We start from the raw sequence: 23,808 nt of genomic DNA, 5'->3' as shown, positions 1-23,808 counted from the left end.
GAGTCAGTGTCTGGAGTCAGTGATGGGCTGGATGAGGGCTAATACACTGAAGCAAGATGCCAGCTCTGCGAATGAGTGATTTTTATGGAGGCACAGGAGGCTGCGAAGAAAAGGGGGAGATGGAAAGTCCTGTTCCAGAACATGAACTTTGTTCTATTCAAAAAAGGAAAGCTAGCATCCAACCTAGGCTCAATATTTTCTGCCAGTTTCTTAATGCTAACATTTCAGAAATTAAAAAAGAAACATGGGGAAATAGTTGACCCCCTACCTTTGCGATGTTACCTAACCAGGATATTTTAAATTCAGGCCACTTTTGTAAATAAGGAATCAGCTGATTTAAGAAAATGCTCTGAAAGGATCCTGGACAGCTAATAAAAAACTGTGTTTGTTCATAGATCATTCATATTCAAAGCTACACAGATACAAAGGTATTTTCTAGTCAAAGTTAAGACTGCAGCACTTAACAATTTTGAGTTCCCACCCCCAGATTAGTTTGGTTTTTTGCCTTATTAGTGTGATACTCTGATACTTTGCTTAATTGATCTATTAAATTTAAGACCTCTAGGATTGCTTTTGTCATGTTTTTGAAAGAGATCGCCAAATCATTTTTATACAAGGAAATTCTGAATTATAGCTGTCTAAAGTTTGTCAATTACTTCTGAACTTGATTCGGTTGCAACTGGTTTGAGAGTTAATTGCAAACAAAGTAAAAAAAGAAAAGAAAAGAAAAGCCTGTCTACTGCCATGTTTAGATTGGTTTGTGGCTGTTACATTAGATAGGCTGCTGAACATTTTGAAATATACATTACCACTTGACACGCTCAAAGGCTTTTTCTGGATCTGCTCATTTTACAAAGGGGTTATGCAAATACAAAGGGGTGCAGAGGCACACCTTTAGCTCTAGCCATGTAGACCCTGTTGTCATGTGGCTTCTTGTGGCTTCCCATGTGTTTGGTCTGCAGTGGGGAGCCTGCTGTACTTGTGTAGGATTCCCCATGCATCAATGGCCATAGGTATACCTCTGAATACCAGCGGCTGGGAATCACAAGTGGGGAGAGATCTGTTGCACCCAGGTCCAGCTTCTGGGCTTCCCAGAGTCACCTGGTTAGCCACTCTGAGAGCAGGATGCAATACTAGAAGGGCCTCTGACTTGATCCAGCAGGGTTCTTATGTTTTATGCAATCTAGAAACCCCACAGTCTTTTTGTACTCGCATTACTCTTTCACACAAGTAACAAATGAATAGGGTTACTATAGGAGTAATCTGCCTGCAATACAGCCCAGTGTCCTATTAGCATGTTTACTTTGTAAACTTTACTACAGTGGTGCCCCGCAAGACGAATGCCTCGCAAGACGGAAAACTCGCTAGACGAAAGAGTTTTCCGTTTTGGCGGTGCTTCGCGAAACGAATCTCCTATGGGCTTGCTTCGCAAGACGACAATGTCTTGCGAGTTCCTGCTTGTTTTTTCCCCTCCCCCCTTTTTCTAAGCCGCTAAGCCGCTTATCAGCTGATCCGATCAGCAGATAAGCCACTAAAAGCCGCTAATAGCGCTAATCCGCTAATCCGTCAATGGGCTTGCTTTGCAAGACGAAAAAAAATGCTAGACAAAGAGAATCACAGAACGGATTCTTTTCGTCTTGCGAGGCACCACTGTAATTATAAAGATCTTATTGACCTGATTTGACATTTGTACAGCTAGAGGATTTCGTCATTGTGGGGTTTCCCTTTTTCTTATATAGTAATTAAATCATTGCTTCATTCCAAGTATTTGGAACTGGGATGTTGTTGCAGACATGCATTTAATAGATTAATTCCTAGAAATAAGCAAAATATCTGTAAGAGTCTTACATTGTTTAGTTAGAAGGTCATCCGATCCAGGTACTTTGTTTACCTTCAGACTCTTTATAGACTCCATAGACTTTTTCACAAGACAACTAAAATATTGCTATTTCCTTTGGGTTTTCATGGGGAAATGGGGGGGGGGGAGGATCTGGAAAGTCTGGATCTGTGCCTGGAAATGCAGTGCAAAGCTAAGTTTGGATGAGCCTCATGTTTATATCACAGAGTTTTTGTGAGAAGAAAATGGGGAATGAGGAAATCAATCTGGTCCATATACCCAACTCCAGCATAACTCTAGTGGGACTATAAACTCCAAAACTGATCTTCCAGCTGAGTAATTTGTGACTCTTCTTACAATTCAGATGGGATGCTTAATGCAGGAGTCATATATCAGTCCAAGCTTTAATCCCGATAAATACTGTAAATATATATTATCAATGTTTGTTCTTGTAGGGAAAAGCTTATTGTTCCAAGAACTGAGCCATGTTTTAAAGTTTAACAGTTATTGGTTCCTTTAACATTTACCATCTAAACTTTATTTTACTTATGACACAGTCCAAAAAAACCAATAAAAGAAAAGAATATTTAAATTAGGCCATATAATTGACTGAGATTTGTTCATGTCTGTCCTTATGTAGGCTTCTAAGGCTTCAGAAATCAGAATTATTTTCTGTAATTTTCTGTTTTTGATTCATTGTTCTGAAACTGTGCTTCTGTCACATCTGATTTGCCTAAGGTTACAGTTCTGTACTTGGAACAGGAGTAACCCCATTGAACTCAGTGGAGCAACATTGTGCTGCAATAAATTCCTCTGTTTCCTCTTTATTCTTGGTGTTCTTGTTCTTCGCACACATATTTCAAAAGGGAATCCCCATTTTTACTTAATCTTCCCTTTAATCTCACAGTGCGATATTTGAAACCGGTCTTCTCGTAAAGTTATCAGCAACCTAGTTGCCAAAAAGACCCCCAAATACTGGAAATGTTGACCTTTCAATGTCAGGTCTCCCAAACAGCTGATATTGCTATGGGACAGCCAAAGAGACAAATATCTGTTTAATGTTTTCCTTCATGTTAGCACTGGATCAGGGGTCAGCAAACATTTTCATCAGGGGGCTGGTCCACTGTCCCTCAGACCTTGTGGGGGGGGGCAGACTATATTTTGAAAAATATAAATACAGTGGTACCTCGGGTTACAGATGCTTCAGGTTACAGATGCTTCCAGTTACAGACTCCACTAACCCAGAAATAGTACCTCGGGTTAAGAACTTTGCTTCAGGATGAGAACAGAAATCGCACAGCAGCGGTGTGGCGGCAGCGGGAGGCCCCATTAGCTAAAGTGGTGCTTCAGGTTAAGAACGGACCTTCAGAATGAATTAAGTTCTTAAACTGAGGTACCACTGTACCCTGCAAGCCAGTCCCACAGCTGCTTCCAGACCTGGAGGAGGAACACACTCTGCACATGCTCAGGAGCACGTCTCGGTGGTGCCTGCTCACCGGCATTGATGAGCAGCAGCCGCTCCATCGGCCCGTCTCCATGGAGCTCCCAGGCGGCGTGTGTTATGTACTGAAGTTCTCACCCTGGGCCAGCAGGGGGATACTGTAGATAGTTCAGGTCCACATATGCAAATAAGGGATCAAAAGTGACGTTCAGTGATTGGATAGTTACAGAAAATGGTTACTGTTGCGTTCTAGTGGAGCTCTATATAAGCAGGCTGCCTGAACCCTTCAGTTCAGTTCTGTTCTGGCCTGTGAATAAACAAGAGCTGTTTGAAGAATCGCTGTGTCGTCTGATATCTTCACCCACAACTTAACAGTGTGCACCACGTGCTGCCACCCGTTGTCTGAGGTCAGGTCGGTGAGCGGTGCCGCCAAGCACTCCACCAGCAGCAGCGCCAAGTCAGGTGCCAGGCACGGGGTCAGCAGGCACGCCAAGCTCTGATTGAAGCCCCGTGATGCGCCCGTCATGATGCCCAGACCTGCTGCCCGTCCACCGGTCTCTCCGTCTATGGCTGTGCCAGGTTTACCTCAGTGCATGGGCAACGAGGCTTTGGATTGGCTGCAGGAACTTCCTGCAGCCAATCCGAAGCCGCGCCAGCATCACGGAAGTCAGTCCCCGTGTGGTGAGGCGTCTGCGGCTTCTTTTCAGGGAAATGCCGTGCTGCACTGGTTTATCTGAGTGTGGGGACTAACCGAGTGGGTGGCAGGGTCTGCGGGCCAGATTTACAAGCCTGGTGGGCCACATCCGGCCCCCGGACTGTAGTTTGCTGACCTCTGCACTGGATGAATACCATATGCTGTTCAAAGTCTGATCCCAGCATTCACAAGAAGAGATATCTGCATGATATCCTTTGGGAAGAAGGGTAATACAGTGGTGCCCCACAAGACGAATGCCTCGCAAGACGGAAAAATCGCTAGACGAAAGAGTTTTCCGTTTTGGAGGTGCTTCGCAAAACAAATCTCCTATGGGCTTGCTTCGCAAGACGAAAATGTCTTGCGAGTTCCTGCGGGTTTTTCCCCCTCCCCCCCTTTTCTAAGCCGCTAAGCCGCTTATCAGCTGATCCGATAAGACGATAAGCCGCTAAAAGCCGCTAAAAGCCGCTAAAAGCCGCTAAAAGCCGCTAATAGCGCTAATCCGCTAATCCGTCAATGGGCTTGCTTCGCAAGACGAAAAAACCCTAGACGAAGAGAATCACAGAACGGATTCTTTTCGTCTTGCGAGGCACCACTGTAATAATATTATTGCAACATCTGCCTAGGAAGATAGGTCCATTTCCCTCAGCATTGTCTAAACTGACTGGCAGCGCACTCCAGGGCAGGAGCCTCTCACAGTTATACATGGAAATGCAAAGCAGATGAGCTCCAGCTTTTGCCCCCTTTTCCCCATGCTTTTCTTCCTCTGCTGATCTTAAGATTCTTTCGTCTGCTCCCATAGAGCACTCCTATAGTGCTGTGTCTGCAGCAATCGGCAGACCTGTCACAGACCCTCCAAGTGTCCCTATTTCCCAGGGACAGTCCTAGATTTACAGAAGCCATCCCTGTGTCTGATTTGATCCTGGAATGTCCCACTTTTCCTCAGGACACCCCTATTTTCCTCGGAGAAATGTTGGAGGGTATGGAGTTATGCAACCTGCCAAGCCAAGGAGATAAGTAACTCTACAACCTTCATAAGATATCTGAAGGCAGCCCTGTTTAGGGATGTTTTTAAATATTTAATGTTTTATTGTGTTTATATATATGTTAGAAGCTGCCCAGAGTGGCTGGGGCAGCCCAGTCAGATGGGAGGGGTATAAATAATAAAATTATTATTATTATCATCATCATGGAATAGGGCACCTCTGCTTTCATCGGTGCCGTTGTGGGTTAAACCACAAAGCTTAGGACTTGCCTGTCAGAAGGTGGGCGGTTCGAATCCCCGTGATGGGGTGAGCTCCTGTTACTCAGTCCCTGCTCCTGCCAACCTAGCAGTTCGAAAGCTCGTCAAAGTGCAAGTAGATAAATAGGTACCGCTCCGGCGGGAAGCTAAACAGCGTTTCCGTGCGCTGCTCTGGTTCGCCAGAAGCGGCTTAGTCATGCTGGTCACATGACCCGGAAGCTGTACGCTGGCTCCCTCGGCCAATAAAGCAAGATGAGTGCCACAACCCCAGAGTAGGCCACGACTGGACTTAACCGTCTAGGGGTCCTTTACCTTTACCTTTTTCCCTAAGTAAGGTGGAATCTACACACACATAAAAACCGTTCTGAAAATGATTTTTTAAAAAGCGTTTTGGAAAAAAAACTTTGAATTTTCCATAAGGCTCACCATCTCCATCTAGTGTCACAATGGATATTGCACTTAAAACACACTTAAAACGTTTTATTTGCAGCTGTATAGCCGAGTCCTAAGTTGATGGAAAACGTTATTGAAGATGTTCTAATAGTATCAAGGAAGAGTTTGGATGAGGAAAATAATTACTTTGGCTGTCACCAAACTCTTAGAATTTTTTGAGGACATCAGCAAATAGGGGGACAGAACATTCTTTATGTATGCTACAACAGCAGCAAGAATACTCATCGCAAAGTATTGGAAGACGCAAGATCTACCCACCTTGGAAGAGTGGCAGATGAAGGTGATTGACTATATGGGACTGGCAGAAATGACTGGCAGAATCCGGGACCAGGGGAAGGAGACGGCGGAAGAAGATTGGATGAAATTTAAGAACTATCTTAAGAAACATTGTAAAATCAATGAGTGCTAGAATGATGTGGTTTTTAGAAATTAAATGGAGTACAGCTGTAAAGATTAAGCTAAAAGAAAAGAAAGGTTGATAATTGGATAAAATTAAGGGTGAGGATTTGCTGAATTAAATATTTGAAATGGGAACGCAGAAAGGGGAGGTATGAGGAGGTCGCTGAAGTAAGTTTTAAGAAGATAGGGTTTTGAAATTGTACTTGTTCTTTTTTTTTCTTTGTTTGTGTTTGTGTGTATTGTTTTGTTTGAAATAATTTGTAAAACTTTAATAAATATTTATTTTTTTAAAAAAAGCAAATAGAATGATCTATCAGACAGCTTACAGCTGGACTTACAGTCAGGTTTTGGAAAATTGGCACCAAACCCTCCTATGAAAACTTAGCTATCATGGGGCAAGGGGCCGTACCCTCTTTTTTTTTGGGGGGGGAACAATATTTTTTATTAATTTTAACTGTATTATTATTTTTTAATATATAAAATATAATATAAACTTAATTTAACTTTAATTTTCAATTACAGTCCAATAATAGCCTCATTATAACAATATCAAATTATACCAAATTATATAATTTAGGTGGCCCCCCACATGCTAGATTTGATAGTTTGATGATTTTCTTTATTTCTGTATTCCAAAATCTTATTAATTTCAATTACATTCCAGTCAAAATAATCACCCCTTATACAACAGCTGCAGTATTAACAACTTCTATTTGTGTTGAAACATTAAATGATTTATAGAGCTGCAAGTGAGGCACTCAAACTGTATCCTTGTTCTTCCTCTGTGTGACAATTATCCTGTCCGTGGTGTTTCTTCCTGTCCTTGTAAAATGTTATGTCTATCTTTTCCTGGTTGTTGCTGTTCTCAATCATGCCTTGGGCAGAGTTGATATCCCATTGCTGTTCCAGAAATGTCTCCATTGCTCCATCCTCATAGGGACTAAAAAATGTTTACAAAAATAGGAAGCTGTTCAGGAATGAAGAAGCAGCTTTCATAATCATAGAAGCATTGGAATATCTACAGTGGAACAATTTCTGTTTTATCTGTCCACTAATTATACGGTTATTGGCCTCACCCTACCAGAATGCCCTTGCAAATAGCTAGGAACCTGCTGGAGTTACCTTGGCCTGCGGCCAATCTCTCGCCAGTAAGACTTCTCTGCTTGTAGCAGCTGTATAGATGAGGGGAGTTTGGCTTTTCAAAACCCTCCTGCACAACACTTGGAAACTTAATATTTGTGTTGCACCCCTGGCTCCCTTGGCAATGGTCTAACAAGGGGTTTTTTTAAGCACTCGTTTAAAGCGATGCCGTATCAGTCCTCCCAACATTTCAGTCCTTCAGCTTCACGAATACTCATGAATGAACGAATCTTTATTTGCCACGGACAGAATAATCCACACAGAGGAAGAACAAGGATATAGTTTGAATGCCTCACTTGCAGCTCTTTATTTGCTATGGCCATTGCAATAAAACAACAATACGATATACAGTGGCACCTCGGGTTAAGTACTTAATTCATTCCAGAGATCTGTTCTTAACCTGAAACGGTTCTTAACCTGAAGCACCACTTTAGCTAATGGGGCCTCCTGCTGCTGCCGTGCTGCCGGAGCATGATTTCTGTTCTCATCCTGAAGCAAAGTTCTTAACCCAAGGTACTATTTCTGGGTTAGCGGAATCTGTAACCTGAAGCGTATATAACCCGAGGTACCACTGTACAAAGAATAGGAATAAAAAGTCAATAGCAGAAAATACATTTTAGGGTTTTGAATCAATAGCTGATTGCCCCAGCTAAAAAACCTGACAACCTTTGCTGTCATCTCCTCATCTTGATCTGCCAAGAGAAAGGACACTGTGTCAGTGGTTGGGCGACCCGGAACGGACAATAAAAGAGGAGTGATAATCTCATTCCTCAAGTCTTTATAAAGAGTGCAAGCCAGAAGGGTAGGTAAAGGTAAAGGTAAAGGTAAAGGTACCTCTGCCTGTACAGGCCAGTCTTGCCAGACTCTAGGGTTGTGCGCTCATCTCACTCTATAGGCTGGGAGCCAGCGCTGTCCGGAGACACTTCCGGGTCACGTGGCCAGCGTGACAAGCTGCATCTGGCGAGCCAGCGCAGCACACGGAACGCCGTTTACCTTCCCGCTAGTAAGCAGTCCCTATTTATCTACTTGCACCCGGGGGTGCTTTCGAACTGCTAGGTTGGCAGGCGGTGGGACCGAACGATGGGAGCGCACCCTGCTGCGGGGATTTGAACCGCCGACCATACGATTGGCAAGTCCTAGGCACTGAGGTTTTACCCACAGCGCCACCCACGTCCCCAAGCCAGAAGGGTATGCGCCACCAATTCGGTACTGCCATCTCCACAGGGACATAAGCGTTTTTCGTGTGGAATCTGTTGGAATCATCCCTCAAGTATAGCTGAGGGCAATACATTCAATCACGAATACTTTTGGCAGCATTCCTCTACCTTTGTTGACTTCCGGCCTCCACCCGTACGGTCAGTGTTTTTCCATTCTTACAACACAGCTTAACCCGCAAAGCCTGATCTGGCCTTATTGCCTCATAGTACCCTACATTAAAGAATGGCTTATACATCTGTAAACCTGGAAACTGGACAAGACCAGAAATCTCACCTAAAAGGAGGGAAACGATGTGCTACGTGCAACGAACGAATCGCTACCCTTTCTATTACTGGCATTCAGTATTTCATTCAGCGTCAAAATGGCGCTAGCTGCTGTGCGGAACAAAAGAAGCCTTGTGGCATCAGCTCGGAGGAATTGCAGTCATCCTTAGATAAGCAGGTAGGTGGAGTTTAGTTAGGTCATTGCTGTGAGCCGGGAGCACCTTAACATGGTAACAGTCTTTAAAGGAATGATGCTACTCTTTCAGATCTGGACGGACCAGAACAGACATTACCTGCAATTAATACTCTGACATTTATTTATTTTGTTTCGCAAGCTGTAGATACTGCTCGATTGTAATAACACCTGGAAGCAATTAAGTAATAAAAGGCTAAAATGACAATTTTTCAGGGAACAATCTATCTCATCCGGCAATAAGTCATTGGTCTGTTAGGGATTCTCCACCTTAAGCAAATCTGGATTTAGTTGCATGAAGCTCACTGGAAGATAACCACTCATCCAGCCCCAGGGGGGTTGTGGGAATAAAATGGAATGGAGAGAACTATGTTTATGGCCTTGAGCTCCTAGAAGGAAAGGCAAAATATAAATGTAGGCAATAAATATGATGCAACATGGTAATTACCCGCAGATCTTAACTAAATTGCAGCACCTGACCTCCATTATCGCTATGTCATGTTTGGTGTCAGTGCAGGCCAGCAAATCAACATTGGACTAAAGTTCTGTTTGTGGCAACTGATTGGTTGCCTTCCTTTTCCCATGTTCCAGCTTGTCGATATCCTTGTTAAACTGAGGTGCCCAGAACCCGTTACAGGACTCCAGGTGTGGTTCACAACTGCACAGTTCTGGAGATGCAGAGTGGGGATCAGTGGCTAGCCTGGAGATTCTGGGGGCTAAATCCACAGGGGACCAGTTGCCTATGGTTGTCCAAGAAGAGAATCTGTGGCGTACAGAAACGTTGGCCTCCATTAACAATCATGGGGCTGTAAGCTAGAAAGAAATTTAGTCCTCTTAGCTTCTGTGGGTTTATTGGGTTAGGAGTCAATACAGAGATGGGGACAAGCAGCAGGGTATCCCTATGAAGCACAAACCCCATGTTTTTATGCTAATGAAGCAAACAAAGTAGGTAATTGAGTGAGCAAATGTGTTTCCTTTTTCCTTTTTTTAATAATATTTTTGTTAGTTTTCAATTACAATCCAATAATAGCCTCATTATAACAATACCAATTTATTACAGTGGTACCACAATTTACGTCCACCTTGTCTTCTGTCCATTGTGGTGAACGGGTTACTTCTGGGTTTGCTGCTTGCATATGCACAGAAGTGCTAAATCGCGCTTCGCGCATGTGCACAGAAGTGCTAAATCGCGCTTCGCGCATGTGCACAATTGCAAAAATGCTCTGCGCACGTGCTTTGTTGAGCATCACTTTCGTCGAGTGTCCGGGGCTCTGGAACGGATCCTGGACTCAAAACGAGGTACCACTGTATACAATTATTATTACCAATCGTTCAAATACAGTATTAGATAATTTAGATAAAGTGGGCCCCCGCATGCTAGAATTGGTGGCTTGATTATTTACTTTATTTCTGCGTTCCACAATCTTATTCATTTCCATTACATTCCAGTCATAATAATAATCCCTTATACAACAACTCCAATATTAATAACTTCTATTTGTGTTGACACATTAAATGATTTATAAAACTACAAGTGAGGAACTCAGACTATTTCCTTGTTCTTCCTGTGTGTGGCAATTATTCTGTCCGTGGCGTTTCTTCCTGTCCTTGTAAGATGTTATGTCTTTCTGTCCCCCGGTTGTTGTTGTTCTCCATCATGCCCTGGGCAGAGCTGATATCCCATTGTTCCAGACAATTCTGCATCGCTCCATCCCATACTTCATTCTTTTGCAACTTTAACAACAGCTGCAAAAGTTACTCTGTCCCAAGAAATAATCTGTTGACACCATTTTTCTTCTCGGCCTGCGAAGAAGAGTGGTCTTTCAAACTGCAGATGACTCATTAAAGAACCTTATCAGTTCCTTGGCAAGTTCACAGACTCCTTTCATCCTGCCTTCCAACTGAAGATATATGAGCAATTATACTTCCAATTAAATTAAATTCAAAGTCCTCTGCGTTATTCAGTTCGCTCCATAAATAATAAACAATGGGGAAGAGTCAGCTCTACAATCGTACATTGGTTTTCAAACAGCTTAGTTCTCGAACATTTTGACTCCCTTATGCTGCAAACCTGGAAGTGACTGTTCCGGTTTGCGAACTATTTTTGGAAGCTGAACGTCTGATGCGGCTTCCACAGCTTCTGATAGGCTGCAGGAGCTTCCTGCAGCCAATCAGAAGCTGCGCTTTGGTTTCCGAATGTTTTGGAAGTCAAACGGACTTCTGGAATGGATTCCATTCAACTTCCAAGGTACGACTGTAATGTGTTTTCTCCCCATCCTCTGCACATGGTGGCCACTTTCATCAGCAAACACAGAACATCATCTTCTTCTCCACTGACTGAATCCACCAGGCATAATTTCTGCCACTTTGGAGATGCCGAGGAAATGAAACCCTTACCCTGCTGCCTCGGTTTCCCCACCCCCAGATACCAAAGGATTGCGTGCCTTCATGTGTTGCCCTACTTTGTTTAGGTTCCTTGTGTCAATAATGTGCCTCCCAGCAGAACACTGCCAAATCCCTGTTTGGAGCGCTTAGGGGATCTCCCTCAGCAGGTCAACAAGGTCAGAGCGCTGGGAATTCCTCCAAGCAGAGGGGTTGGGTAGCTCACCCACGTTGACAGAGCAGGTTTGCTAGCGGTGCAGAAACGGCAGCCTGTCGCATCTGTCACGAACGTGGGGAAATCGCTTGGGTAAGGCTGTCCGGCTGTCGGGAATGGTATAAGATCCCTGAGCCCAGGTTAGCTGGCAGCATTACCACACTGGTTCCCTGCATGAGGAAGGTAAGCATCCATTTTCCAATTAGAACATTAGCAGTGGCAAAGTTTTTACTGGTGGTTGCAAGAACCAATCATCCCTATATTCTGAACAAAATGCTTGTTTAACCTGGAGGTAGGCTGTATGAATTGCGTATTGCTTTGTAACAATTTGTTGGGTCTCTGGACCATAATAAAGATTGTTGTTGTTGTTGTCCAGTTAGATAGCATAGGGGAATGGCTCTTGCGGGCTTTGGTGATGGGATTGCACAGAGAGCACTGTGCATAGAGGTGCCCTCTTCATCTTTCTCCTCCCCTAAAAGAGGACAGGCTATTCTCCCCAGGGCTACTGCACTCACCAGGAGTTCAGTCCGAAAGGATGTTGCAAACTCCCTATTTTCTGGTTCTAAGTCTCCTCTGCATCTCACCTTTGTTGTTGTTTAGTTGTTTGGTCATGTCTGACTCTTCGTGACCCCATGCACCAGAGCATGCCAGGCACTCCTGTCTTCCACTGCCTCCCACAGTTTGGTCAAACTCATGCTGGTAGCTTCGAGAACACTGTCCAACCATCTCGTCCTCTGTCGTCCCCTTCTCCTTGTGCCCTCCATCTTACCCAACATCAGGGTCTTTTCCAGGGAGTCTTCTCTTCTCATGAGGTGGCCAAAGTATTGGAACCTCAGCTTCAGGATCTGTCCTTCCAGTGAGCACTCAGGGCTGATTTCCTTAAGAATGGATAGGTTTGGTCTTCTTGCCGTCCATGGGACTCTCAAGAGTCTCCTCTAGCACCATAATTCAAAAGCATCAATTCTATGGCGATCAGCCTTCTTTATGGTCCAGCTCTCACTTCCATACATCACTACTGGGAAAACCATAGTTTTAACTATATGGACCTTTGTCGGCAAGGTGATGTCTCTGCTTTTTAAGATGCTGTCTAGGTTTGTCATTGCAGCATCTCACCCTAGCTGCGCCAAAACTGTTGTGATCCCATAAATTCCAGGGATTTTATGCCCTTGAGTGAAATGGCTGCGGAGTGGAGAATCCCTGTAGGAGGAGTTTTCCAGGGCAGCACTGAATAGCTTTTCTCTGTTGCGTTTAGGAAGCTGAAATGTAGAATTACAAAATTCTTCCTTTTACAACTAGAAAACCCATAGGGGCTACTGTGGTGGAAAGGAAGCTATGCTGAAATGCAGCCTCCTCACCTCCTGAAACCCTACAGAGACATGACTAATTCCACTGCTATAGAAGTCTGCCGGGTGCTGTAATAAGCACAGAAATGCTGGTTACTTGCCCAAAGGAATGTTATTTCTGGATTCAACTGACAAGAACAGGGAGGGATCAGGAATATACGAGTAATCTGGATAGGGAGACAGGTTTTACTAAAGAAGCGAGGAAAATGGAATTCTGGTTTCTAAACTTACAGAAGAAAGAAGGCTTCAGTGTTTCTCACCTGTGTTCTATCATCATGAGGACTACAATCCTGAAATAGCAACTGGATTCTGCATCAGAGGCCATTTGCTGCAGATTTTGAGATACTGTATACACCCTTGCCCATGCCATGGCTTTCATCAGAAGGGGCACATTTTTTTTGGTGATGTTCTAAGCTTTGATCTAACCACAGTATCTTTGCTGAATTTTGGGGTGGGTGGGTAGGAGGAATAATGGCCAAGCCCCTCTTGCAAAGGGAGGAGGAAAACGAAGTTGTTGTGCAATGAGCAAGTTGTTAATAATTGTTTATATTCTGCTGGGAGAGGCCCAGAGTGGCTGGGAAAACCCAGCCAGATGGGTAGGGAATTAATAATAATAATTAATTAAAAAAATATTAGTGGGTTGTGATGCCTAGGTCCAGATTAAGATGTGTAGGATGAAGGACAGAATATAAATTTAATCAATTAGTTAATTAATAGAAGAAGCAGCAGCTGGATAGGCAGTCCAGCCTAAATTCTTTCTCTCTCTCTTTGGAGGGGAAAGACACAGTGAGTGGAACTTGACTTTTTTTTATGAATTGGGGCCAACTGGGTACAATCATATCCACTAGAAAACTGAATGAAAATTGTACATGGGGATGTGTCAACTCTGCGTACAACCAGCTAGTTTCTTGCAGGTGCCACCAGTGGCTTTGAATTAAAGTTTTGATGACAGCACCGCAAACAACTTAAAAAACAGTGTGAAGCGAGACAGGTACCTACCGTAATTCTGTTGCTCGAAACCAGCAGCCTGCAGAAAAGGAGCTGGTTTGTGCAGGAGCAAAGTAGTTGCTGCATGCCCAGCAACTGTTTGACTCAGCCCTTGGCATGAGTCATGCTGCCTTCTGCACATTCAAGGAGGCAAACAAGCATACCCACTCGGGTTATGAGGGAGGAAAGTTCACAGAGTTACAAAATGACCCCTCAGATAGATAACAGAGAACATTGTTTATTCTTGGAAAGGCATTTACCGTATCTGGTGAAATCGAATGATTTAGATAGGACTGAACAGGGTGGGAGACCAGCTGTTTCCTCACCAAAGGAAGTGGGCAGTGTGTGTGTGTGTGTGTGTGTGTGTGTGTGTGTGTGTGTGTTCAGACTTGCTGCTAAATCATTTTTAGGCTAGGGGTAATTCCTTCCTGATGGGAAGAATAGGTTGCACCAAGCAGGGAAGACACCTCTTTTCTTGGAAGGATATGTAGTCTTAATGTTGTACCAAGTGTCCTTCCAGATACCTGCTTCTGCCAGGTAATGTTCCCACTCCCAGTATGGCTTTTATTTTCAGAAGCTAGACAAGCACAAAAAATGACACTTCTGGAATCAGTAAGGGTCTGGTAGAAGGGCTCCTTCTTCCATGTGTTTCCATCAAGTTTGTTTCAGGATTGATCTACGCATTCCCTGCATCTTCAGACTATAGGCAATCCATCACAGCTGCAATACTGGGTGCCTCAGGGACGCAGGTGACGCTGTAATCTAAACCACTGAGCTTCTTGGGCTTGCCAATCAGGTCGGCGGTTTGAATCCCCATGATGGGGTGAGCTCCCATTGCTCTGTCCCAGCTCCTGCCAACCTAGCAGTTCAAAAGCATGCCAGCGTGAGGAGATAAATAGGCACCACTGCAGCAGGAAGGTAAATGGCATTTCCGTGCACTTTGGTTTCCGTCACGGTGTTCTGTAGTGCTAGAAGCAGTTTAGTCCTGCTGGCCACGTGACCCGGAAAGCTGTCTGTGGACAAACACTGGCTCCCTTGGCCTGAAAGCGAGATGAGCGCCGCAACCCCAGAGTCGCCTTTGACTGGACTTAACCGTCCAGGGGTCCTTTACCTTTACCTTTTACTGGGTGCCTGTTTGCTGCTGTTCAGCAAGCCTTGCAAGGTCCAAACTGACAGCTCCCCTGACAAAAATATGCTCCATTGCATGTTCTGAGCAAGCCAAGCTGATGTAATACTTACACCACAATCCTAACCGCATCTACTTGGAAGTAAGTCCCCCTGAGGGATGATAGGGCTTACTCCCAGGTAAGTGGGGCTAGTCCCTAGACCTGTATGCACTTATCTGGGAGTGAGGCTTATTTAACTCAATGGGATTCTTTTCTGGGCAGACATGTATATGATTGTGGTGATAACTGAAATGCAGTGTTACATCTAGAGAAAGTTTGGTTGTGTATGTCACTGAGGAGTAATAAGAGAAAAAAATATGTGTTGGTCAGCTGCATTCAAGGAAAAGTCAGACATAGGGTGCATTGCACTAATCTAATCCGGAAGTCACCAAGGCTATGTGTGACCTCATAGCAAGATCTTTCATATCCAGGAAAGAACGCTGTCTGTCACAGCTGCCTCCTGAATACCCTGAACAAAAGCCAGGTTCAAAAATAAGCTATGCACTTGACCATTCTTTCACTAATAAAATACAATGGAAAGTTTTTTTTAACAGTCCCAAGAACATTCTGCACACATCTGTATCTCTGGACAGCTTTCTAGGTATTTGCAGATCAATTGCAGCAGAACAGGGTACAAAAAAATTTAGAACTTGTGGAACATTTGCTTTGCAACACCATTCGAGGGTCCTTAAAAGCCACTTTCTGCAGAGCTTCTCAAGTGAAGAGGTGAAAGTTGCATGTTCTGAAGACAGGCTTTGCCATTCAGGATGATGGGGGGGGGGTATGGTCTGGGGATGTTGTGAACCACTGCCTTTCCTCATTGGCTCCAGCTCACATTCAGCAGTCCAGCCCCTTGACATTTATTTGTTTCTCCCCTTCCCGCCTCATTGCTTCAGGTGCCAGCTGGCTCCACAATCAAAGGCTGCACTTCAGCCAGCAGACGAGATGTTGCTACCATGGCTGAGCCTCATACCTGCGCTTTTCTGTGTCTCCGCGGACAGTACAGGTAAGACTCGACCAATATGCACCCAGCGCTGTGCTAGCTCTGTTCTCACAAAGCCTCTGGGGTGACAAACGAACGAGTTTGAGAAGGACAGAAGGGAATGGGCAGGGGCCTGAATTCTGTTTGAAATCACAGGTGTCCAGGGAATCCGCTTCTAGCCCTGCCTCAAAACTTCCACTATTCCTGCATGCTTTTGCCGGATGGATAACCAGAACACCTCACAAGCGCTTTTCATTTCTGTTTTAATTATCTCTCTTCACAAAGGGCATGTTCTGATAGACCTAATATGAGTCAGCCAATATGGTTACCAACAGCTGACTTGCATTAGCTGAGCAGTGTGTTAATTTTACAGTCCTGGCATCGGTTGCCAAAGGGCAGCCCGGTTCATTCAGGCATAGGCTACAATCCTGTACCTACTTACCTGGTGGTTGCCTGATTTTCCTCTGTGCCAGCCCAGCCCTTGCCACCAACACCTCCAGGCAGGTGGGCACAGAGCCTGTGCACCAGCCCAGCCCTTGCCACCAGAGCCAAGCCGGGCTGCACTGTGCCATCTGCCTGCCTGTGGAGGGAGGAGACCAGCCGTCAACACAGCCCTTGACAAGTGAATACCTCCAGTGCTGGCTGAGCAGCCATTCAGTGAGAGACCCCCTTGCCTGGGGGTACCTGGTTTGCGCCCCCTAAAAACTGTGTGCCCGGGGCTATGCCCCCCCTGACCCCATGCCACTTTCCCCACAGAAACCTGCTCTTTAACATCTGCTTTCTTCTGTCCCACTGTCTGCTTGCTTGCTCCAATTGTGATATTTCAATCCTGCCCTTTCCAGATTATTCGACATTGCACATGGACTCTGTGACTGGAGTTTTGGAAGACTTTGAATCCCAGCTGAGAGGGACCCCGGACCAGACTGTGACAGAGCTTCTCCGAGAGCTGGAGTGTTGTGAGGGCGAGCTCTGCCAGCTTCTCCTCGGCCCCGTGACTTCGGCTCCCTCAGATGTGTCTTATTTGAGTGAGCAGCAGAGCATTTTCCTCAAAAACCTGGTGAACCACGAGGTTGATGCCTCCTTGGTAGAACATGGGGTGGTCTTGACTCCTGATGGGACTACAGTTTCGCTCAGTCCTCTTCTTGCTGGGATTGCTGCAGGGCTCCAGAGGAGCCATAAGGAGACTCTGCATGCCACACCTTCGATCGCCAACTCCACCAATAGTTCTGTGGTAGAGCTACCCCTCACTCTGGAGCCCCTCTTCGCCACAACAATCGCCATGGACCTTGGCAAAGCCTTTCTCCTCTTTCACACCAACCAAAGCCAGGTGGCCCTGGGACCAGACGGCTGCTGGGACAGCATCTCTGCACCTCAAAAATTCACCTTGATGGGGGCTCCCTCGACTCTTCCAGATGCTTTTATCAATGGTGCAATGGATGGCCTCATTCTTGGTACTTACTTGGCAGAGAAAGCAGATCCGCCATCCAACCTCAGTGTCCTGCTGAAGGATTATTATGGCGGAGAGGGCCTAGGAGGTGAAAGTGTGATGCAGAGCAACTTCCGACGAAAGAACTTTGCAGCTCTGGTGAGCGAAGAAAAGCTGAGGATGCAAGTAGAGGATTCTCTCCTCCTGCTCCGCAGGCTGAATGAAAGCAACCCCTTGTTTGATGGCCTCACAAATGAAGAACTGAGATCTGTCGCAAACCGGGCTGTAGAAGAATTCACGGCTTTGTATGTAGGTATGGATCACATGTGGAAAACCATATCTCCAGAACGGATTTATTCCTGTCTCCTGTGTACTTAGGTTGGAGAACTACACTGGCAAAATTCAGAGAAGGGCACATTTTGAAGGATGGGTGCGCTTTAGTTCTCAGATTGTTTCGAAAAGGGCAATACATTCAGCTGTAAATGCACACTGAATCAAATCCCCTCCCACATCCCTTGATAGAGGTCCTTAAATGTAAATATACTTCTCCCTACCAGTTCTCTGTTTCTCTCCTACCCTATTCCATCCTAAACAAGAGATCCTCTTACTACATAAATGGGATACTGCCCACATGTACGTCTTTTCAAAGCCCACGTGGTTCATTTATTTAACATAATCACATCCCACTTTTCTGCTAAGACGTTTGGGGCAAATTACACTGACTCTCATTTTGTGGAGGGGAAGGGGAAGAGTAGAGGATATGGATCTCACTGCAGACCCAGGAAAAAAAGAAGTTGGAAAGACCCCCCCACTCGCATTTCTTCCTCCCCCCTGCATTTCTGCAGAGCACACCTTCCTCCAACGTGAGCAACTGGGAGCGGGCCTTTCCTCCCCTCCCCCCCCGTCTGCTCGCCCCTTACCTCCCACCCATGTGCAAAACATTTGGGGCTGCTCGCTTGCCTCCCATGACCCCTCCCCACCCCCTTGCCTCTCCTAATGGCCGGCCAGCCTGCCTCCTCCCAGGTGCCCTTGTTCAGACCTGCTCAGAAATGGTGCCGAAAAGGAGGAAGGCACCAACTTGCACAAAATATTGTGTGTGTGTGTCCCTAAATATTTTATTGGAGGGGCAAAGGGCCAGGGCCCCATAGAGTTGGTGCCTATGACATTAGCAATGTAGACCAGGGGTCAGCAAGGTTTACGTCGCCTGGGCCGGTTCACTCCAGCAGAGATCCCTCCATGGGCCAGATTGCGGTTGCGCCCACAATTTCCGACATCTGCGCATGTGCAGATGTGATTTCTGGCACCACGGAAGTGAGTTCTGGCACCGCGGAAGTGAGTTCCTGCACCACGCTGCGTCGGTTTAGCGCAGCGCGCAGGGACTCACTGAGCGGGCAGCTCGGTTCAGGGATGGCTCATGGGCCAGTTAAACAACCCTCGTGGGCCGCTTGTGGCCCATGGGCCTTAGGTTGCCTACCCCTGATGTAGACTGTACATGAACGCATACCTTTCAAGCATTCCGATTTGAGTGGAACCTCCTGGAATTATCGAAGCCATCCTTGCTTCTGGCTGGATCCTGGGATGTCCCCATTTGGGGTCCATTGCTCTAGCACGAGTCAGCTGGCTCCCATAAGAGCTTGGGACCAATTCCGATCACTAGGATTTTGGAGGGTATGTTAATGTGAAATGTAACCGGGTAGGGGGAATCTTATGAGCCTGGTTTATCCTGATGCACAAGGATAGTTGAGAGTGAAATCACAGAATAGCTCTAAGCACATGGAGAGCTGGTTGTCTGTGATATGGCTCTAGGATGCAGGTGGCACTGTGGTCTAAACCACAGAGCCTCTTGGGCTTGCTGATCAGAAGGTCAGTGGTTCGAATCCCACCGACGGGGTGAGCTCCCGTTGCTCTGTCCCAGCTCCTGCCAACCTAGCAGTTCGAAAGCACGCCAGTGTAAGTAGATAAATAGGTACCGCTGTGACGGGAAGGTAAAAGGCATTTCTCTGCGCTCTGGTTTCCGTCACGGTGTTCTGTTGTGCCAGAAGCAGTTTAGTCATGCTGGCCACATGACCCAACAAGCTGTCTATGGACAAATGCTGGCTCCCTCAGCCTGAAAGCGAAATGAGGTCCGCAACCCCATAGTCGCCTTTGACTGGACTGATCCATCCAGGAGTCCTTTATCTACCTTTACCTAGGAGCTGTGCCTCAAATAACACCTTTGTCCTACAATTTGCCCCTCCACCAAGCAGACATGCTGGCTGACCTGCTTTCTAACTGCATGACCTACTTTATCGGCCGTGTTCTTCTCCCCTCACAGGGTGTCCTGCAATCATCCCACGGTGCATGTGGGGTGCCCGACCCTACAGAGGAACACCCGCGCAGCTTCAGTTGCCCCTGGGCTTCGTATACATCCACCACACTAGCACCCCTGCAAAGCCATGCCGTAGCTTCCCATCGTGTGCAGAGGATATGCGCTCGATGCAGAGATTCCACCAGGATTTCCGTGGCTGGGATGACATTGGCTACAGGTAAGCACAGTCCTATTGTAATACACAGCTAGGAATGGACAGATCTGTCCCCTGTTAAGAGTTGTTTTCTTAGGTTTTTCATTCCATTTCTGAATTAATGTGCATTAAAAAATTCAAAACAATGCTTTCTAAACCCTATCTAAGTGTGTATTTTCTCTCACCGTGCATATCTAAAGGCAGATTCCAATCAACTCAAGCTGCGAAATAACTGTCTTGCAACCTTTGAAGAAATGCAGTTTCTGGTGGATAACTTAGTTCTCATTTGTGTGTTAGGATGGATCTAAACACAGGTCTAAACCACAGAGCCTAGGGGTTGCTGATCAGGTCGGCGGTTCGAATCCCCGCGACGGTGTGAGCTCCTATTCTTCGGTCCCAGCTCCTGGCCACTTAGCAGTTCGAAAGCACGTCAAAGTGCATGTAGATAAATAGGTACCGCTCCAGCGGGAAGGTAAACGGCGTTTCTGTGCACTGTTCTGGTTTGCCAGAAGCGGCTTAGTCATACTGGCCACATGACCCGGAAGCTGTCTGCGGACAAACGCCTGCTCCCTCAGCCTATAGAGCGAGATGAGCTGGCAACCCCAGAGTCGTCCGCAATTGGATCTAACGGTCAGAGATACCTTTACCTTTAAACACAGGAAAGCAACGCTATAAATAAGCCAGAAATTACATCGTTTTAACAAAAGAAAAAAATCTCTATGGCGTTTTAAAATTTCCTTCTCTCTGGCGCCATCTTGTGTTGCATGTTTATAGTGCATTCAAATCGCTGTTTCTTTGCTAATGTAGCTGAGTCCTTATTCCACCCAGGGCATATCAAGGCCATTTAATTAATAAGTATGGGTGAATATCAAATTCCTCAAGCATCCCTATGTTTGATGCACCGTAGGCTCAGAGAAGATTTCCCAGTGCAGAATCCTGCAAAAGGTGAACTGAGTTCTGGAAGTTGGGGTGAAATTGCAGTTAGAGGTCCTTCTCATCCAAACTGATGCCATTCTTGGATAAAAATAAATAAATGAGGTCTAGTTCTCTGTGTTTCAGGTACACCACTTAACTTCAGACTGCTGGTGGGGGCTCATTTACTGGTAAATAAATAACTAAAACCCCTGCACAAAGAAAGCTAGCATCATATGGGAAAGCCAGTCTAGAACCTATTTCCAGACTTCTAATTTGTGGATATTTTTGCATGGTTGTTGAGCATTCCATCATGCCAGGTGCCTTCTCAACTATGGCCTGAAGTGATACCTTCCAAACAAAAGTTTATTACTACACCAAGAACTATGAAATTCTCAGATCAAGGAAAGGATCATAATCTAGTCCAGCTTCTGATCCCAAAAGCTTAATTTCACTCCTTTTGACACTGGGGTATAAGACTAGAGTTCACGGAAAATATGGGCTTTTTTTCCATCTGGAACTCACCAGAACTCAGTTCCAGCACTTCTCAGGTAGGACACATTGTCATTACAGTGGTACCTCAGGTTACATACACTTCAGGTTGCATACGTTTCAGGTTACAGACTCTGCTAACCCAGAAATATTACCTCGGGTTAAGAACTTTGCTTCAGGATGAGAACAGAAATCATGCTTCGGCGGCGCGGCGGCAGCAGGAGGCCCCATTAGCTAAAGTGGTGCTTTAGGTTAAGAACAGTTTCTTTTTTTATATATATATAAAAATTTTATTAGGGTTTTCTCATTTTTTTTTAGACAAACACAAAAACATAAACATACACATCAACACTACACACAAATAACGCATATAGTTTTCTGAGGGTCCCCGCGTCGCCGCCGCGGCAGGACCCCTCTTCCACTGAGCTGATTCCCTCGGGAGCTTGGAGGGAATCCGCCATTTGCCGATCACGCTAACCCGGAAGTCCCCCAGTTAAGAACAGTTTCAGGTTAAGAATGGACCTCCGGTACTTAACCCGAGGTACCACTGTATAAGAGAATGAGGGAGGTGTTCAGGATGAGTTCCTGCACCTCTTTTTCTAGAAAAAATAGCACTGTGGAACTGGATGAATAGCCCACCTTTCAACTGGAAAACGAGATTGCAGACTGGTTTTTGCTCTCATGTATGCAAAGCTGTGGGCAGCGTTCAAGTAGCACATCCTGTCCGCACAAACATTTCTGCTTCTGCTATGGGACTTTCCTGCTGCTGCCCTTGCGTGTGCCCCACACCCTCCCCAAATCTGATCCAGAGCATTGCGAAAGCCCCAGACACATATTTAGGGGACAAGCAGGGGTAGGAGAGGGAGTGACTGTTCCATTGTGCAAATGGAAATCCTTGAACCGGTAATGATAATGATAAATTTTTATATGGTATCCATCTGACTGGGTTGCCCCAGCCTCTCTGGGTGGCTTCCAACAAATTAAACACATCAAGCACAGTAAAACATGATGATAGTCCTTGTTTGGATGGGGGGCTTTTATCCATTTCCGCAGTCACACAATCAATCAGTCACAAAAACAAATCAACCGAAAAAGCCTCAAAAGCAAAAACGCAAAATAAATAGCAAAAACAAAAGCGCCAAACTTAATCCATTCCGGAAGTCTGTTTAGCTTCCGAAATGTTCAAAAACCAAGGCGCAGCTTCTGATTGGTGCAGGTGCCCCGGAAACAAAAGTTGACAGCTGCATTGGTCACTCAGCTTCCGAAAATCGTTCGAAAACTGGAACACTTAGTTCCGGGTTTTCGGTGTTTGAGAACCAAGGTACCACAGTATATATATACAGTCATACCTCGGGTTAAATGTGCTTCAGGTTGAGCATTTTCAAGTTATGCTCCACAGCAACCGGGAAGTAATGGAGCGTGTTACTTCTGGGTTTCACTCCTTGCACATGCACAGACGCTCAAAATGACTTCACACGTATGCGCGGAAGTGGAAAAACGCGACCCGCACATGCGCAAATGCGCAGTCGCATCTTACATTCTATTCAGGATGTGAATGGGGCTCCAGGACGGATCCCGTTCGCATCCAGAGGTACCACTGTATAGAGAGAGAGAGAATGACAGCAAGGCTGAGCTCCTTGGTAAGACAATACTTACCGTATTTTCTATCCTTGCACAGCTATGTTGCCGGAGGTGATGGATACATCTACCAGGGGAGAGGCTGGCACTGGGTAGGAGCGCACACACGGAGCTACAACACCAAAGGCTACGGCATCAGCTTCATCGGGGACTACATGAAGGCACTGCCAGATGCCCACAGCATGGAACTGGTGAAGAACAACTTCATAAAGTGTGCTGTGAGGGGCTCCAAGCTGCAAGCCAACTACACCATCCATGGACACCGCCAGATGGGGAACACCCTATGCCCGGGAGACAGACTTTTCAAAGAGATTCAAACCTGGAAAGGTTTCGCAGAGAGGTGCTTTACAGACAAGGGTGTTCGTCGCTGCATCTGATGTAGAGCTGCCTGATGTTGTTTCCTGATGTGAGAGTCTTCAAGAACCCATCATCACGCAGACTGGGGGAAGAGTGCCGTCAGTGCCCAAGTCCAACACCAGGGGGCGGCTGTTCAACACCTGCAAGGAAGCCAGGGCTGAATTCAAAATCCTTAAGCAAAATAAATGATGGCAGTCATACATACAATACTTTGATTTAAAAATCTGGGGAACGCAAATCTAAGATCCATGGGACTATGGTGGGGGCAGTGGTGTGGAAGAAAGGGACTGAAAATAATGAAGGAATGCAGCTGGAGGTGAACTAGAGAAATCTGTCCAAGAATTACACAGCCAGCCCACTGTGTGCCTCTGCTCCTGTCTGCAAGGGCAAAGATACAGAATAGAGATACAGAGCCACTGAATAAAGGCACTTTCATGTGCAAATTTTGTGTTTCCCCTGATGATAACAAAATGCCGTCCCAAATCAGAGCAGGGCAATACCATGCTATATCCAAAGGCATTGCTAGGGGG

General features: G+C 45.7%; 2 protein-coding genes and 1 long non-coding RNA gene across 11 annotated transcripts in view; 2 read left to right on the top strand and 1 right to left on the bottom strand.

Moving 5' to 3' along the window:
• The window catches only part of CYP4F22 (cytochrome P450 family 4 subfamily F member 22), a 49,552-nt gene extending 40,777 nt beyond the window's left edge, over positions 1-8,775 (bottom strand). The window contains exon 1 of the mRNA XM_083483044.1: positions 8,696-8,775. Coding sequence (XP_083339170.1) covers positions 8,696-8,760 — 65 coding nt within the window. The 5' untranslated portion in view covers positions 8,761-8,775. The remainder of the gene's footprint in view (positions 1-8,695) is intronic.
• The window catches only part of LOC310697020, a 90,546-nt gene that overhangs the window by 56,973 nt on the left and 9,765 nt on the right, over positions 1-23,808 (top strand). The gene's annotated exons all lie outside the window — the stretch shown is intronic.
• Positions 11,496-23,485, top strand: PGLYRP2 (peptidoglycan recognition protein 2). Its single transcript, XM_083483097.1, has 5 exons — positions 11,496-11,657; positions 15,867-15,976; positions 16,795-17,691; positions 19,693-19,903; positions 22,962-23,485. Exons 2-5 carry the CDS (start codon positions 15,916-15,918, stop codon positions 23,296-23,298), a joined length of 1,506 nt encoding a protein of 501 aa, XP_083339223.1. The 5' UTR covers positions 11,496-11,657; positions 15,867-15,915; the 3' UTR covers positions 23,299-23,485.

Source organism: Podarcis liolepis (genome assembly GCF_965112155.1).
Source record: "Podarcis liolepis genome assembly, chromosome: 17".
In the NCBI taxonomy this organism is placed as follows: domain Eukaryota; kingdom Metazoa; phylum Chordata; class Lepidosauria; order Squamata; family Lacertidae; genus Podarcis; species Podarcis liolepis.
The sequence above is the reverse complement of the archived record's forward strand: the minus strand, read 5'-3'. Positions and strand labels throughout refer to the sequence as shown.

Coding starts and splice junctions, on each gene's coding strand:
- PGLYRP2 (XM_083483097.1), top strand. CDS start 15,916: ATGTTGCTACCATGGCTGAGCCTCATACCTGCGCTTTTCTGTGTCTCC. Junction 15,977..16,794: donor TGTCTCCGCGGACAGTACAG/GTAAGACTCGAC, acceptor TGCCCTTTCCAG/ATTATTCGACATTGCACATG. Junction 17,692..19,692: donor ATTCACGGCTTTGTATGTAG/GTATGGATCACA, acceptor CTCCCCTCACAG/GGTGTCCTGCAATCATCCCA.